The 16,710-nt window shown below is 36.9% G+C and overlaps 1 protein-coding gene and 2 long non-coding RNA genes across 5 annotated transcripts; 1 reads left to right on the top strand and 2 right to left on the bottom strand.

Moving 5' to 3' along the window:
* Positions 1-31: 31 nt before the first annotated feature.
* Positions 32-9,629, bottom strand: LOC111852915 (uncharacterized). Of its 2 annotated transcripts, XR_002840348.2 has the most exons (4): positions 9,598-9,629; positions 9,228-9,432; positions 4,882-5,005; positions 32-4,186 (listed from the first exon to the last, which is right to left on the bottom strand). It is a non-coding gene; the product is annotated as an uncharacterized lncRNA (long non-coding RNA). The 2 variants fall into 2 exon arrangements; XR_011983439.1 differs by having other exon boundaries at positions 9,228-9,603.
* LOC140579356 (uncharacterized) lies at positions 8,675-9,530 on the top strand. Its single transcript, XR_011983440.1, has 3 exons — positions 8,675-8,789; positions 8,885-8,954; positions 9,367-9,530. It is a non-coding gene; the product is annotated as an uncharacterized lncRNA (long non-coding RNA).
* A 744-nt stretch (positions 9,630-10,373) lies between the features above and the next one.
* LOC111852957 (uncharacterized) lies at positions 10,374-14,943 on the bottom strand. 2 transcript variants are annotated; one of them, XM_023829365.2, is made up of 9 exons: positions 14,148-14,943; positions 13,966-14,050; positions 13,569-13,625; positions 12,922-12,965; positions 12,737-12,755; positions 12,518-12,585; positions 12,331-12,386; positions 12,068-12,152; positions 10,374-11,822 (listed from the first exon to the last, which is right to left on the bottom strand). In XM_023829365.2, exons 1-9 carry the CDS (start codon positions 14,246-14,248, stop codon positions 11,717-11,719), a joined length of 621 nt encoding a protein of 206 aa, XP_023685133.2. In that variant the 5' UTR covers positions 14,249-14,943; the 3' UTR covers positions 10,374-11,716. The 2 variants fall into 2 exon arrangements, with proteins under 2 accessions (XP_023685133.2, XP_023685134.2); XM_023829366.2 differs by having other exon boundaries at positions 13,972-14,050.
* Positions 14,944-16,710: the final 1,767 nt, after the last annotated feature.

Raw genomic sequence — 16,710 nt, 5'->3', positions numbered from 1 at the left:
TTTTCACTATAGTAGTTACCATATCCACATATTTTCTTTTGCTAATCACATTTTAATATTCTTATATTGCCAAAGCTGAAAGAAGTGATCGCTTTAACTGTTGCTTGGTGATTTGAATTATTGTACATCAGTTTTGATACCAATTCAAAATAATGTTGGATTATACCACAAGATATTAAATAAAGTTCAACATACTACACCATTACATAAAACATTAGTATAGTTTTTCTGCAGTTCAGTACTGTACAATGATTTCAGTACAGCACATCCATCTTGTAACTGTTCTTGGTCAGGATTGCAGGGGAGCATGGAGTCTATGCCAAGCAACATAAGGCACCAAGCTGGGGGCACCCTGGTCAGGATTCCAGTCTATTGTAGGGCACATACACAATCACACTCTGGGCAATTTAGAGAGACCAATCAGCTGCACGTCTTCAGATTTCAGGAAGCAACCAGAGTACCTATAGAAAACCTATACAATATGGGGAGAATATGCACACTAATGTCAATCAAAGCAGGAACAATTTCTGAAAAAATGAAATGAAATTTGTAGATACTTGACGGTCATAGTAATGACATTTTTCAAGAAAAGGGTTCAACAACAGCAACTTTTTTAATAGTGTATGTCTGACTATTACCCTGCTGCAGTTTTGCAAACATTTGAATGATTTTAAAAAAGGGATTTGCAACTGAGGTAAAATGTGTATCACACTGAAGAGATGAGCTGAGTTGGTAGGAGTATTTCGCACATCCCATGCAAGCCAACTATCCTTATGTTTGTGTCTGTAGTTACGGCCACAGGGTTCTTGTATCTTAACATGTGTATTGAGGTATGTTGAGGTGTGGTGACGTTGGTCACTAGGGCAGCGCTTGTTCACATCTCTGGGCCAGGCCCCAAGCCCAGGACACAACGATGAGTGATGTCTGCCTGACTGCAGCAGCAGAGCCCTACTGGCAGCCCAGAGAGAGACCAGCTCCCAATATTGACATGCTGCTACAGCCCTGCACACTATGTCACCTGGCCCAATCTGGTCACTGCCATGGGTGCATTCCCATCCATTTCCTTAGCATGGCTTAGCATAGGTCACAGGTATTTATGCAGCAGAAACTTAATCAGTCCAGGTTACTCAGACATTTATATTATTTAGCAGATTATTTTACACAAAATGATGTACAAGTGAGGCAGATACACGACCCAAACATACAACTGGACATTTCTTGGTATGAGAATTTTGGCAACATTTTACTTAAAGCACTCATGTATAATGCATTATTGATAACTTCATAATGCATTAAAATTCATTCATGAAGTATTATAAACACAGCTATAGCTATTTATAAAAAGGCATAACACATTATAGCTATGTTTATTATGCATTATGAATGCTTAATGAAGCTTTCATCTACAGTACGCTATATAATGTATAAGGGCTTATACTGACCATTATAATGAGAGCTTAATAGAGCATTCAGAATGCATAATAAACATGGCTATAACGTGTTATGTCTTTTAATAAATTGTTATAGCCATGTTGATAAAACTTTATGAATGCATTATGATGATTGCTTTAAGTGTTATCAGAATTTTCTCACCAGCCAAATGAATATGAAACATTCCTCTGATGCTATACGGCAAAGCAACAGGTTTATATATGGTATACAATAGGTATGTTTACAGGATATGCAAAATGTACCACCACCACTTACTTTCCCCTCCCTAAAATTCTGTCACTCAGCATAGGTATTAAGTGTTAATAGTCCCAAACAAGAGCCTGTAACATTTTATACGTTTCACCCCACAATCAAAAACATTTGTTTACTATAGGATGCAGTTGGTTGCTGATTGCAAAAATGACAGTAAGCTGGGGGGGATGGCGGTGTGCTACTCCTGAGGAATCCCAATGTAATTTCCACAGTTCCCAGAAACAGCACAGAATGGTTTGGAAAGTATCTTGGGGAGCCTGCAAACCATGATGTGCTGCTAGAGGGCACTCTGGAGTCAAGTGCAGTTAGAACGGATCAGATTGGCCACATAGTGGGTAAAAGGGTACCATTCTGGAACAAATCCTTTACTGATCGGGATGACTTACATCAGATAACTATTGCTACGATTCATTTTCTGGGTTATTTATATATTAACTGGCTTATTTTCTGATTATGTTCTAGTTAGTCTCATTGAATTCATACACTATATTTGTCTGAATGAAGGTGGAACACTCACTGCCTCCATGGCCCTCAGTGTGATTAGTTCTTTGAACATATAGCTCTAAGATTCTCAGTCCAACACAAGAATTATACATTTTCCTATGTGTATCATTCATATCAGATGCACTTCATTATATTTAGTAGGGTTAAACATTTGGTTTAAACATGGTACTGTAGTTCAAGGTTACTATACATCACTTCAACATTTTCTAAAATAATGTTTTGGATTGCAATTTTTACAGTAGTTTACTTTGCAATCAGTGGTGGATTCAAATAATTGTTGTTAATTAAAATACAAATTTGATCAATATTTTAAAATCCTGTCATGCAGCTCAGTACTTTTGTCTCTATGTTTGCAGCACTAATTGGAGGACAGCCCAGTATTACAGGGTCCCTGTAATTCTCTGAATTCTGTAATGTCATTAAAGCCATAATGCTGTGTCTATCATTGCTCATTTTTAAGAGTCTATTTTGATTTGTCCTGGTTCTGCCAAATGTGAAGGGCATTATGCATAAACAACTTGTATGTCATCTATTAGACGGTCATGGTCATATAAAATTACCGACTCACCCACTGGTAGACAATGACTTAATGATTAAACAATAAAATTAATCACCTCATCCCAGTAAGACATTTGCCCAAGTGTATTAAAAATATTACTTAAGAAATTTGGTTTATAGTACAATAAAAAAGTAGTAACATCAAAAATGTTTTCAAATTCACAACAATGTAAAAAAAAAAACACATAAAACTAGTTCTGCAAATTACAATTCAACAAAATGCATTAAAATATGTTCTTTTGATTGTATTAGAACCTATATACCAGATTCTAAAGTCAAGTATAGAAAAAGTTTTTTTTTCAATATTAAAATGCAAAAAAGCGGCTTGAATTTGGAAACTGAATTAATTACTCAGCAAGTGTTCATGACAAAATGGAGGGCTACACAAAATGGAGGAGGACAGACAAAAAAAAGAGAAAAAGGCATGTGAAAACATGGGCTCACTTTCACTGTACAATATTAACAACAAACGCACAACAGCCATATAAACATAGCAACATGCACACACATCTAAAACTAAATCCAAAGACACCACAAACAGGGATCCCACAAAGGAAGACAGCACATAAAAACAAGTGATGTGGCAATATTTTACCACCATATAAACCATCTATTCTCAAATGCTGTTTTAAATATATAATTTTACCTAATTAAAATGAACAATACTAGCAATTAATATTTTACCTTTTACCTAGTATTTTAAAGTGTAAAAGTTATAAATACTTTTCTTAAGTACACCACACCCAAATTGGTGTACTGAAAATTCAGCCAGTCTGCTCAGATCAACCAAACACCCATAATTTTCACACACGTGATACTAACAGTATCACGCAGCTATATTTTTACTTGCAGTACTATAGCAAATTAAGTTTTTAATTATTATACTTTTTACCATGATTTCCAAAAAGAGAAAACAATATCTTTAGCACCAAAACACCATTCAAAACAGAAAACAATGCGATAAGCCTATCAGGAATTATCTTGACATGATAAGCCAAAAACACAACCGAAAAGTATAATTATACATGAATATCCCGATCCAGCAGTGGTAAACATTGCTATCTGCAGATTGGGCTTTGAGGGTGACCTGCTTGTTCTAAGTCCACCCCATGGACTGCTGTGTCGGGTTCTGGACGTTAATATGCATATCCTGGCGTTCCTGAAGTCAGAATTTTTTTAAATGTTTTTTTTTTTAAAGTAAAGTGATATTGTCAGGACACTGTTGTAGGCATTGGGTAGAGAAGCAGGGAGAATGAGGCTGCTTCCTTTGCCAGCCTCAGTATACTCAACAAAAAAAAAGGGGGGAGAGAAAGAAGAGGAGAGAGAGGACGAGGAGAGGAGAAAATCAAGACGTAGATGAAAAGCTGACAGCCTGGTCCTGCATTGCACTCCCATCAGGCAGCCCTTGAAGGATGTGAAACTACCAACGGTGAAAATGGAAGAGAGAGAAGAAGAAATACATTTTAAAAACACTTACCTCCAGTCTTCACAGTATTCCACCATCGGGGCTCAATTCAGTGATAAAAAGAAACTTATACACATTGTAATAACTGAATGTCAAAAAAAAATCACATAACCAAACCACTAATTCCTTCAGGGATCTTGTTCAAGCAAAAAATAAGCAAAAGAAAACTAATTTTGTTTAACTTGTTTTCATCACTGTGGATATAAGTGATTTTCTTGTGCATATGACAAACTGCTGAATGGTGAAGAGTTCTGTCCCTGCTTTACCAAATTCAACACAAAAATCTATTTCTTAACACTTAAAAATATATACACATGAACACACTTCCACAGCTAAAAATGGGTATGGTACAGAAACTCCACAAACATATGCAAAAAAGGAAAAAAATTATTCTTAATATATTTTAATAATATATAAACATCAATATTAATTATAAAAACGACTAGAGAGGACTTTGTCCAGGGTTAAAACTCACCACACAATGGGACACTCCATGCCTACATTAAAAGGAGAGAATCCTAACTGTCTGAATCAGGGGTCCCTATCTTTCATTTGGAAGCAAGGGGTGTTGAACCCTAAATTTTTCCTTAAAAATGTGACACCCCCACCCCTCCCCCATGTTCACCCGGCCCCCGTTCCTCCCCATTCACCTTCAGAAACCTGCTCTCCAGTGGTGTGCTGCCTCTGCTTTGCCGCGGCCAGTGATGCCGTCTGAGGAACTTGGTCGGCATAAAAAGCAGGGTGTGTGTAGGCTTTTTCCCGGGGCATCACTTTCTACAATTAAAATGAACCTTTTCAGGGAGCCGGAAAAATCAGAAAAAAAATCAGGGGGTCCCTTTGGGACCACTTTACTAGGATATGAATTTTGAGCTCCAAAGCTGTCACTGTTTAGGGACAAAAAATTATTTTGTGGGGCTCTTCGGCCGGGCTGAGCCAGCGCTCAACGGCATTCGCTCACTCTCCCTCTTGTTCGCCTGCCAAGACATTCGTGCAGGCGGAGGGGTGGGGGGGCAAATTACACGTTGGAGAAGCAACAAGAAAGGGAAACAGGAGAGGGAATGTGTTGTTTTCCTTAGTAAAAGTGTCTGTGTGTGTGGGGATGGAGGCAAGCTACACAAACATAGAGATACACAGACAGGCAGCATGCCATATAGCTTTTTAGACTTTAATCTTGGCCTTGGTTCAGTTAGCATTTAACAGAAGGAGAGAAATTAAGGACGTTTCAGGAAAATTATATCAGGGCAACAAAGGAAAAGTCAGGACTACTGTAAGGTATGGTAAACCATTTATACAGATTTTTAACACTTTTTCACTTATAAATTTTGATGGCGTTGCTCTCCCTACTGCTTTCTTAGTCCCGTGCCTCTCTACAGATATCGGAAGCAAAGCCAAGGGTGGAAAATGTTGATCTGGTTCTACAGATAGTTTTACTGAGGACTGAGGCCTAGACAGCTCACACACATGCACATGCGTACACACACAGACAAACACACACTCCCAATAAAAAGGCCCCCAGAAATAATAATAAATATAAGCAATAACATTTAATACGTGTGTCACCAGAATGCTGCGGAAGTGCATCTGAGATACTGACCCATACAACAACAAAATAAAACTATGTGATTATTTCTTACATGTTCAGTCTTCATAATTATGTTGCAAGGCCCTTTTTATACATGTGTTAATCAGGTTATTTTGACTAGAAACATTCACAACCATTAGGAAACCACTGAACAATCCTTTGACTACATCCCTACTTCAGACAATGACAACCACACACACACACACACACACACACACCTCCCTTGCTACACCTGTAGGCAAGTATAAAATAGTACAGAAATATAAAATTAAAGATGAGTTAAATATTTCTGTTACATATTAGAAATACTGCACATTCATATACTTAAAGTGCTGTAGAACACATCTTTAGCAATATGGTTTTAAAAATGGACCGTATACTTGAAGTTTACAATATTTCCATGAAGTATTTTTGTCACAATAATATGATAATGATCACAATGGTTCTTTTATTCAATGTAAAAACTATGTATGTAACTAATTCAAAGTGAAAAATTAACTTACTACAAAAACATTCTTGCATCTGAAAGTAGTAGAGAAAATTTATAATACAAAGAAGCATTTTTAAAAATACAATTCATCAATTTAACAAAAACAACATGGATTTCTCAGTTATAGGCCTTATAAAAGCCAACAGCTATATTTATCCACTGAGCCTGAAAATACAAAAAGCTCTTGGGAAAAAAAATCCCACCTTTTCAAAAATGACCAGTAAATTAAGAGCCAATAAAAATAGCTAGTAATTACAGGGCTATTACCATCATCCTACAGCAAAAAAGGAGTCTTTTTTTAAAGGCAGTTGCCCTTCGTTTGTAAATAATTTTTTTTTTTTAAAGTTACCACGTAACAGAACATACCCAGAAACCTGCACTAGTCTAGCACTAACAGAACAGATATCTTTGTATTAAAATCCTCCTTTGAAAAATCACCATTGTTTCATTATAACTGGCAAACAAAAATACCAAGCTTATTTAATTGACAGAAGCCTTAATATTATCAACTGTTTACATACCATAAAATGTAAAACAATTCATATGTTTAACTTTTACATATTTTACAGCAATTGTCTCATACAGCAATTGTATTTGTAGTAATCTCATCAAAAGCCAACTGCCTTAACCACTGCTACCCAATACTTTCACTCAAAATAAAACACGTATGAGAAAATATGATACACTTATTGAACGAATTACACCTATTTTACTAATTATGTAGTAACCAAAACTACTTCTGTCATTTGCATTTTTATGCCTTTGTTATCTAGTGATTAATTGAATTCAACAGATTTTATAGGCCTCCTCCCACTTAGTGAACCAGGAATATTGTTCATTGAAATACAGATGAGTAAAACAAAGCTGAACCTTAGGGCTTTATGTTTAATGTTTGTAAAATGAGTTTTGATGGCATTCAGTATTGGGTTAAGTGCTGTTTATTGGCCTGACCTCTACAGGTACATAAGTGTGCACACTACTTAACTACTGTAGAGTGACCCCAGATTTGTAACTTTAAATATGATTAAAATTTATCATTTTAATTGATTCAATAAGTTACAGTGTCAGGTGTGCTAAAATACTTAATTTGGAGTACTGTGTAAAAACAATTTTCTTATTATCCCATTCTTATTGTTATATTGTTTATTTAAAAATTACACCACATAAAATAGATATTTATCGTTGACAATGATATGACAATTTATATTACAACTATATGCCTTTTTTCACTTTAAGACCTACTTACAATGATATTCAGAAAACCTTTGTTTTACCTTAAGACCAGAAGTGGGTGACAGCTAGCTCTTTTAACTTAATTTGTAATTGTTGTTGACAGTAGATTCTCAAAATATCCACGTCACATACTAAAACACACACTGAAAGGTTAAAGAATATATAATGCATTATCTTCATGTACAATACGTTGTGAAATTTTAAAATATTCTGGAATTCCACCTATTGATTACGAAAATGGTTTTATTTTACCTACAGTAACAGAAAAAAGTACAGTGCTGATTCCACGGTTTACTGAAATACAAACAGTTTTTACTGCTGTAAAAATATTTCCGTTTAAAAATTGCTGTCAGTATTTAGGCCAACCTACATTTGTTTAACCACTACGGTCATTGCAGTGGTGTAATTAAATACCCAAACTTACTGCGACTCGTTAAAGTTATATTTAATAAATGTAACACTGTCCGAGAGTACATATTACTTTTACAGTAAAGAATAACAATCATTACAGTGATAATTGTACTAGATGGTGAAAAATATTACTTACTAATGAATTGTCTTCAAATGCTTCAGTCATAGTATGTGGCAAAAATAGCATTATTAACGTTCGACCTATTCTATGAGCCTTATCTAATGTGAATATATTAATATTAGCTGGCTCATAACCATATTTACCATGGCTAATCAAGTCAATCATCAAAAATACCGTTTTCGCGTCATAAATCTCACCCACAAGCGTGTCTATACTACAAAGCTTGTTTGTCATTATGACCATTACTGATACGAAAATGATAAGTTATATTTAAAAGATGAGTATGTTGCAATGCACCACCAGATTTAAATTCTGGATTCTTTTACTCATAATTTGAACTACGGACATGTACGTGACTGATATTGACGCGAACTACCAATCAAGGAAATGCTGGGTATAACATCATATCACGTCAAAAACCTCGGTTTATTATGCGCATGATTAAAGTCTGGATTTTTCTCCTAAACTGATCACTAAAGGAACAAGTCATCAGTGTTAATCAAAATTACATGTTTTTATTGCCTTTCCTCGGGGAAACTGTGGCCGTATACATATCTGTTTTGCTGAAAAGTAAATTATTTGACTTAGAAGATCTCCGGGATTAAGCAGGAGGAAAGTCCGTGGCTGTGCGTCGAGACTCAAGAGGGGCTGTCCAACTACCGCGGCGGTGCATCGCCCACTAATTTAGCTCCAGTTGAACGCGTCCAAAAATACACAAAATGTAATTTAATTTATTAGTCCTAATTGACTATTACTATTATTAATATTGCGATTGTTATATGAAGCAGGAATTAATACTATTATTAAATGAAGCAGGAATGAAGCTTCTAAGCGTCGCGGGAGAAGTCACCGGTAGAAAAGTGAAACGACGTGGTGGTGATTGTTGGTAAGGGGTGGAGGGCTTCGTCTGAAGGGGCGCAGGGCAAACTCGGGGAGGGGTCCGCACTGATAACGGAGTAACAGACGCGCAGATATGCAACGCAGTTGGCGGTCACAAACACGAACCAACTCGTTCAAGCCCAACAAGCAGAACAACAAAACCCGAACGAAAACTTAAACCCACAGCAGTGAACATATGTCTGTATATTTCAAAATAGTCTATGTAAAAGATTACACATCTTTATCTTTTAAAACTGCAAACCGAATTAAAGTGCCTTACCTCTGTTTTATTAACTCCTCCCAAATCATGTTAAAAATTAATTTAAATTCATAGCTGAGTTTTCTCGTAGAATGCAGTAAAATTTTGTGGATATTGAAAAAATATTTTATTGTGCTTTTCAATCCTATCATCCTCGCAGGCTCTGCTGTTTGAAAATGGCGCCAACGGCAGCTCGCAGCAGCCTTACTACACTTGTGACACGGAGCTGAGGGAAAAAAAATTAAATAAAAATGTAAACGGTCAAATAACAAATTTTCACCGCACTCAAATCGTGTGTACTGGGCATCTGCAGCAGTATTTGAACTACTTTTCTTATAAAATGGCTTCAGTGATTTTTAGTTATTTTTTGTTTAATTAAAATTATAATGACCGTTTATCCCTGCCGCGGTGTATGACGGGAAGCAGACTCGCGCGGTTTTCGTTTGAATTCGCGAGGCGGGAAGCCTCCGCTTCGTGGTTTCGTTTTCTCTTACTGCTGCATCTCGGCTACTATTTTTAGAAGAAATAAGTCACAAAGTATCACACACTCTGTATCCGGGCAAGAAAGTAGAACTCATTGTAAGTTAATGTAAACTATTTCTACAGACTTTTGCCTTAAAAAATGGGATGGCGTTGCTCTCCCTAATGCTTTCTTAAATGAAAGTTTCATTTATCCAGTGCTGAAAAGGAGGACCAAAAAACGGTAACAGAAATATGCAGAGAATCCATCAATAAGGTTAAAAGACACACAAAAGGCACTTGTTTGAATGGCTTCTTAACATATTACCACGTGATTTGCAGCCTTGTTAAACATTTCCCTGTGTTCAATCAATTAAATGGTTATTTATACCTATGAACATTTATTTGAATAAAATATTGATACATGACACGAATAATGAACGGGTGTTTTGGTTACTGTCCAGTTAAAATTCATAAAATTGTATTTAAAAAACCTCAGATTTGCAGATTTGTTATTGGGATCACGATGACCAAGCTAACCCTAATCAGTTTTTTTCAATGATTATGAACCCAATTAAAATACATGGCACCAGTTCAATAAACCTTTTGATCTCACAATTGGAATACTGCACTTCCATCTTTAAAGATTACAGAACTTAAGTATTTCAATGAGAAACACAGTACACAATAAAAAGTTGATTATTGGTATTCATTTTCGTGTTTTTATTCACATATACAATATATGTTTATGCTGTAATTTGTATTTACCCCAAACAATATATTTTGCATTATTATATGCATAAAATATTAAGGAGAAATTAACATAGTTTCATCTTACACGCCCATAAAAATATTTTATATCTGTATATCTATTTACAGGTTTGAAACTGAACAAGAGGCACCTTTAGATGGTTTCTTGGTTTGGCAGACTGATTTCAAAGGGTATTATCACAGAAGACATTACATGTTCCGTTTGCTATTCACACGCCTGGATTTTTAATGAATCAACTCAGGTAAAGGACCCTTGTCAAGGCTATAACAGCAACTCCCCATTTCAGGTTTTGAATTTGCAACCTTTTGACCAAAATGTCATCATATGTACATATACAAAGCTTATCTTTTGTGTTGGTTCCTTTTTCGTTTTCCACCTCTTTATTCATTAAGCTGTATAGGACAACTTAGATGGTATGTAACATTTGGTATAAAAAAATTTATTTAGAAAAAAGGACCATTATTCAATCATCAGACAACCTGTTACAAATTAATGTGGAAATTAAATAAAATAGGGAATATATTGTCTCCTAACTGAAACTCATCTTTTTTTTCTAGAAGACAACTTTAAGCAGGTTTACATGTTTCATGTATTTGCTCTGTCCAGAATAAGGAGAATTATTTGAACATATCCAGGAAAACCACTGACTTTAGTTATTCCATTAAATAAGTACATGGCCAAGGTTGTGGTACTCACAATACAATTAAAGGAAAAAAACATAATACCTGCCATTTGTCAATGAACTGAAATTCAATGAAAAACAAGAACTGTCTGCTACTGTATATCTATGCACTGCATTGGTAACAGTGATAAACTTTGCAAAGTCCAAGGATGATTGTTTTTAATGTATTTATGAAAGTACATAAATTATGTTTGTATACAGATACTGTGAGTATGTCTGTGAAAATAAAACCCTTGTGTAGCTACTGCTACATTGTGGAATACTATTGTGCAATAATGTAATCTACAACTCTAAGAAGCATTTCATTTCCTGCTCAGCCTTTTTTAAATTGTTGGCAAATTATTACTGAATATCTGCATAACTCCTGACCTTTCAAGGTTTCCTAACTTATTACTTGTCCATGCTTCCTTCCACCTAAACAAACCTGCTATATATAGCACCTCTCAGCTGACTGACAATACTTTCTCCTCTGATCCTTCAAAGCAACTTAATCTAGTCAGAGTATTTGTGTGCACGCACACTACCGTGTCCATTTACGACCTTGTTCTGAACTGCTGTCACCTCGTGGGTGCCGAGTTTCTGATTGTGACCGGTTGCTTAGACATTAGGGTGGTCAGAAGCAAAGGACACTGGTGGGTAGAGAGCAAGGAGACCAGCAGTTACAGACACCTCCTCAGAAGCAGGATCCGCTGCCTGCGTCACACTGTAGAGTAAACAAGGGAAAGAGATATAGGGAAAAAAAGACCCAGAGCTCAGAAATGCCATTTCACTTTTAGTATTCTTTGATCATGCCAACATGCTTCTGTAGTCTTGATTTACACAATTACACTGGCATACCAAATGTTCAGGAACAATGCTGAAATGTAGCATTAAGTTTAAGTTGTTCTGTTTCCCCAGAAGCTTACAAAAAGCCATTGGTCTAAAAGCCCCAGAGTAAAAATACCTTACCTTACAGCATAACCTGTCAGGTGGGGTGAGGCTGTTACTCCTGCAACAAACAGTTTTTTGGGGGGTCCATCTGACTCTAATCCTCCTGGACATGGAACAGAAATCACAATGAACAAAAAATAATGGACATCATTCTGGGACACGTTAGAGCTCTAAGGTTGCCACTTGAAAATAATGACTTGAAAAAAAACTTGTTTCATTATATGCAAATTAATAAATATTTATTTGTAAAACAGTAGTCACCCCTTATTCTGTTCACGTACCTTTCCTTTTCAATGGCGTTAAAACAGGCCATCTTGAACTTGGATTCGGTGCTACACTGTTGGGCAGACAACAAATTGCTCCTCACTACCTTGTATACAATTGTACTCTGAAGTGTACAATTCCCTTGCAAACTGAACTGATTATAATTTCCATTATTGACACAGTTATGCCAGAAGGAGAACTCACCCTCTGAACCTCCTTGCTGGACTAGGGGAAGAGTTAGGTGTAACGCTACTGTCTAGAGAATGGATTTCCTGTAAGGCAGCACAGGATGAACACAAATGTCAAAGAATGGTTCTTCACACAACAACAGCAGTGTATTTCATATTTTAGGTCATTTTAGGTGATTTGTTGTCAGAAGTATGAATCAGAAATTCAATATAATACTAACAGCAACATACTCACAAGCGAGTTGTGGTCATGACTGTCAGGTACCTCAGGAACAAGCAAAGAAGTAAGGGAGAAAGAGATAAAGGGAGATATTCTATCAACAGTATAAAACCAAGTCCAATCAAAAGTGATTAACAGTCTATAACAACAAGGACAACATCTAACTGTGGATGAAAGTGTGACTTGGTGTAGTTTCTTACCTCAGTCTATAATTCCCTCTCAAGCTGAGTTCCATACTCTCCTCCTAAAGCACAGACACTACAGGTTTTTCTCAACACCACCACACAAAACAACTATTCAAATTTTATTTTACAGTGTGCATTCTCACAAGCAAGTTGTCACAAGCAAAGATTTTATGCATAAGTTATACTTTGACATGAAAACTAAAAATGATCACCCTTAAGCGAAACTTGATTACAATAATGATTTCTATAAATATAAAGACCACAGGGAAGTACTGATGACATAAAATGAGTAAATTAAAAAACAAAATACAAGGCAACACTGTAAATACTTAAGGCCATAATTACAAAAATTATAATTAACTGTTTCATTTGTTTCTGCATTTATTCATCTTCTGTACTATTATTTTCCCCTGCAGGATGTACCCTATTTTGTGCCTTATTCTGCCAAGGATAGGCTGCACTCCCAAAAGAATAAGTCATTGGAAGATGATGTGATTTAGTATCACAATGTGGTGCAACACGTATGAATCCATAATACTATATTCATACTTCTTAGAATCATACTTTATGTTTTTATCTGGACTGGCTAATTTCTCCATTGTCCTCATAATAATGACAGAGACACACATATTCCCTGAATGACCACACATGTCCATTCTTACCTGCCTCTTTGGGTCTGGCTTCTCACTAACCAGAGAGAATGAAGACTGTGGAAGACTCTACAACAGAAAGACAATGTTTATTATTTTCCAGCTAGTGTGTGAAACAGGGAACTGTAACATGGCATACACAAAATCGCAATCAACAAGACACTTATGTGCATAGACCAGTGTTTCCCAACCTGGTCATCGGGAACCCCCAGACGGTCCATGTTTTTGCTCCCTCCCAGCTCCCTACCAGACAGTCCACATTTTTGCTCCCTCGTAACTCCTTGTGAGTAAAAATATGGACTGTCTGCAAGACCAGAGTGGGAAATACTGGGATAGATAAGTACATTAGAATGTTAACATGCCTCACCAGTCTAGTCAAAGGCAGAAACACACAAGCAATCAAACTGACCCTCACAGGAAAGCTTGGGTTCACAGATATGCTGCTCCGGCGATGGCGAGTTGAGCTAATAGGGCTGAACACCATCAATCCATCACTACAGGGGTGACAACAGGATAGGAAACAGGAACAGAATGACTTAAGTGGACAGTGTATGAATGAGGTTTTCAGATAGAAGCGTGTAGTTCCCTCACCTGACACCGCTGATCATGGGAGCGCTGTTGGACCTACGTAGAAGCCCGCCTCCGTTGCCAGCCGTTGCGCCTGCGCACTGGTCCACTTCCATCCCTTCCATTCTGACTTGCCTTAGTTTCTGTCAGCTGAATCAGCGGCTCTGAAGCTCGGCGAGTTGAGCTACTTTAGTCCGGTGAAAGCCCGACCTGCAGGCCTCACACCGGACTTTGGTCCAAACCTGAACCAGAAAACTAGAGGGACGCGTACCTCATTACAGCTCTTTTATCGCATTGTTTTTATCGAGGTAGCTTCCGTACTAAGGTTAAAAACTTTCCTGGTCGTAAAGAACCATGAACTAGATATGGAAAGGAAGACTGCGCATTTGCCAGCTGCACAAAACGGTGGCTGTAAGGCGACCAGTTGAACTAATTCGCCAAAACTACCGTCTAACCTAAGCTATTCAGTTTCCGCTATAATGAAGTTTCCAGCAGCACTGCCTTCGAAGTACGTCTGAATAACCTGTAGATCAACAACTTTGGACATCTGACACTGTACTTTCGCGCATTATAGGCAGTGGTAGAAATTACCCCGCTTCCGCAAAGTGCCACTACATTCACCACGGAAAAGCCGCTAGCCAAGCGGGCAATGAAAACGAGTAAACGTCACTTTACTTTCCCTATAAACCCAACTCAACAGATAATCGTTTCTCCAAAGCATTAAACCGTTAATTAAAATAGTTACATAGTGCGCGGAAAATTGTATTCTTTCCAGTGTGGCGTCTAACAGCGCCTCGCAGAGGTCGCTGCGGATACTGCAGTTTAGGAGAGATTCAGCAAAATGAAAGGAGGTAAGGGAGTGAAACGGAGCTGTAGGTCCATAGCAAAACACACCTGTTAATGGCAGGATGCAGGGACCTTGTGGCTGCTTTGCGTGGAAAATTTGTAAAATAAACGAATAAACACCAGACTCGTTAAAAGTCCAGCAATATGTGTAGCTGGTGTTTGGTAGATAAAACTCAAGTTTACCAAGATCCAGTGGATACATGAAATGTATTCTGTGGTCATTCCAAGAATTGCACTACAATCCAGTACTGGTAAATGGTTAACAAGGGTAGATGTAAGACAACATTTAAACTATTTTTCATTGTAGATTTTTACTGAATGTCATTATCAAAATGTATTCCAGCAAATATACTTTTTCTTTAAATTAAATCGATATTAGCAATGTACAATAATTACATTGCTAATAGTGTAATAGTTTCTATTTCTGTTAGAAAAAGTAATAACCCCCCCGAACAGGTCCATGACAGGTCATGTACACTACAGCAGGAGTCTGCAACTGGACAGATCCCACTGTACCATATGTGGCTGGGGCTTTTCAGAACTTGTATTGAATTTTTGCCCGTTTTAAATAGTTTGAATATATAGGTTACTGAAGCCTAATCATGAATCTCACTGGCTGGTGTATTTTACTCAATTACTTGTGGTTATCACTGGCAGATAAAGGTTGAGAAATATACAGAAGAGAATGTATTACAATGTATTAATATAACAATATATGGGATTTAAAACTGAACAACTTCAGCCCTCCATGCTGTCAAGCAAGTATTGACGTGTATGTAGTCAGATACTTGACCATTCTTGACTGAGAAAATCCTACAGTTCTTTAATCCATGAAAGATGATTGAGGTGACTGTGTAAGGCATTTGAATGAACTATTGTGTGTGTAAGGGACTTTGAAAATGCTGATTGTCAGACATTTTTATAGCTGACACATACTGCTAATTGGTGTTCAACCAAATATACAGTTGAGGCTAAACATTTACATACATCTAGGCTTTCAAACTCAATGTTTCAGAACTCCATGCATGTTTTAATAATATGTATTTCCCGTACTAAGTGAATTAGGGTATCTTCTTTATTTCTATAAGACGTGATCTCAAAATAATAAAGATTTATTTCAGCTTTTATTTACTAGATCAGATTTCCAGTGGGTCAAAAGATTTCATGTTAGTATTTGGTGGCATTGCCTTTTAATTGCATAACTTCAATCTATTGCCTAGGATAGCCAGCCACCAGCTTCTCACAATACATTGCCAGAATATTTGTCCATTCCTCCTGGCAAAACTAGTGTGCATCAGTTAGGTTTGTGGGCCCCTTGCTCAGAAATCCTTTTTTAGATCAGCCCATAAATGTTCAATGGGATTCAGGTCAGCGTTTTGTCATGGCCACTCCAATACTTTCACTTTGTTGTCTCTAAGCCATTTTGTTACATCACTGGAAGTATGTTTAGCATCATAGTGCTACTGGAAGATGAAGTCATGATCAAGTTTCAGCTTCTTATGTCAGATGTCTTAAGGTGTTGCTTCAGAATTTTTGGATAATCCTCCATCCTCATGAAGGGCACTAGTCCCATTTCCAACAAACACCACTACAACATGCTGCTGTCATCACCATACTCCATAGGTGTAATGATGTTCTCTGGCTTAAAAGACACCCTCCTTTCTCCACACATAGCGTAGATCATTGTGGCTAAACACTTCCGACCATGGTGATTAAGATAGCCCTTCATGGTGGATGTAAA

This window comes from Paramormyrops kingsleyae, chromosome 18, assembly GCF_048594095.1.
Source record: "Paramormyrops kingsleyae isolate MSU_618 chromosome 18, PKINGS_0.4, whole genome shotgun sequence".
NCBI lineage: Eukaryota > Metazoa > Chordata > Actinopteri > Osteoglossiformes > Mormyridae > Paramormyrops > Paramormyrops kingsleyae.
Note: the sequence above shows the minus strand (reverse complement) of the source record. Positions and strands in the feature narration are given on the sequence as shown.

Excerpts from the sequence above, each read along its gene's own strand:
- LOC111852957 (XM_023829365.2), bottom strand. The coding sequence starts at position 14,248 with ATGGAAGGGATGGAAGTGGACCAGTGCGCAGGCGCAACGGCTGGCAAC. Across the intron at positions 12,966-13,568 it reads AGCCAGACCCAAAGAGGCAG|GAGGAGAGTATGGAACTCAG; the intron begins GTAAGAATGGAC and ends TCTGTGCTTTAG. Across the intron at positions 12,387-12,517 it reads CCAGCAAGGAGGTTCAGAGG|TGTAGCACCGAATCCAAGTT; the intron begins GTGAGTTCTCCT and ends TCTGCCCAACAG.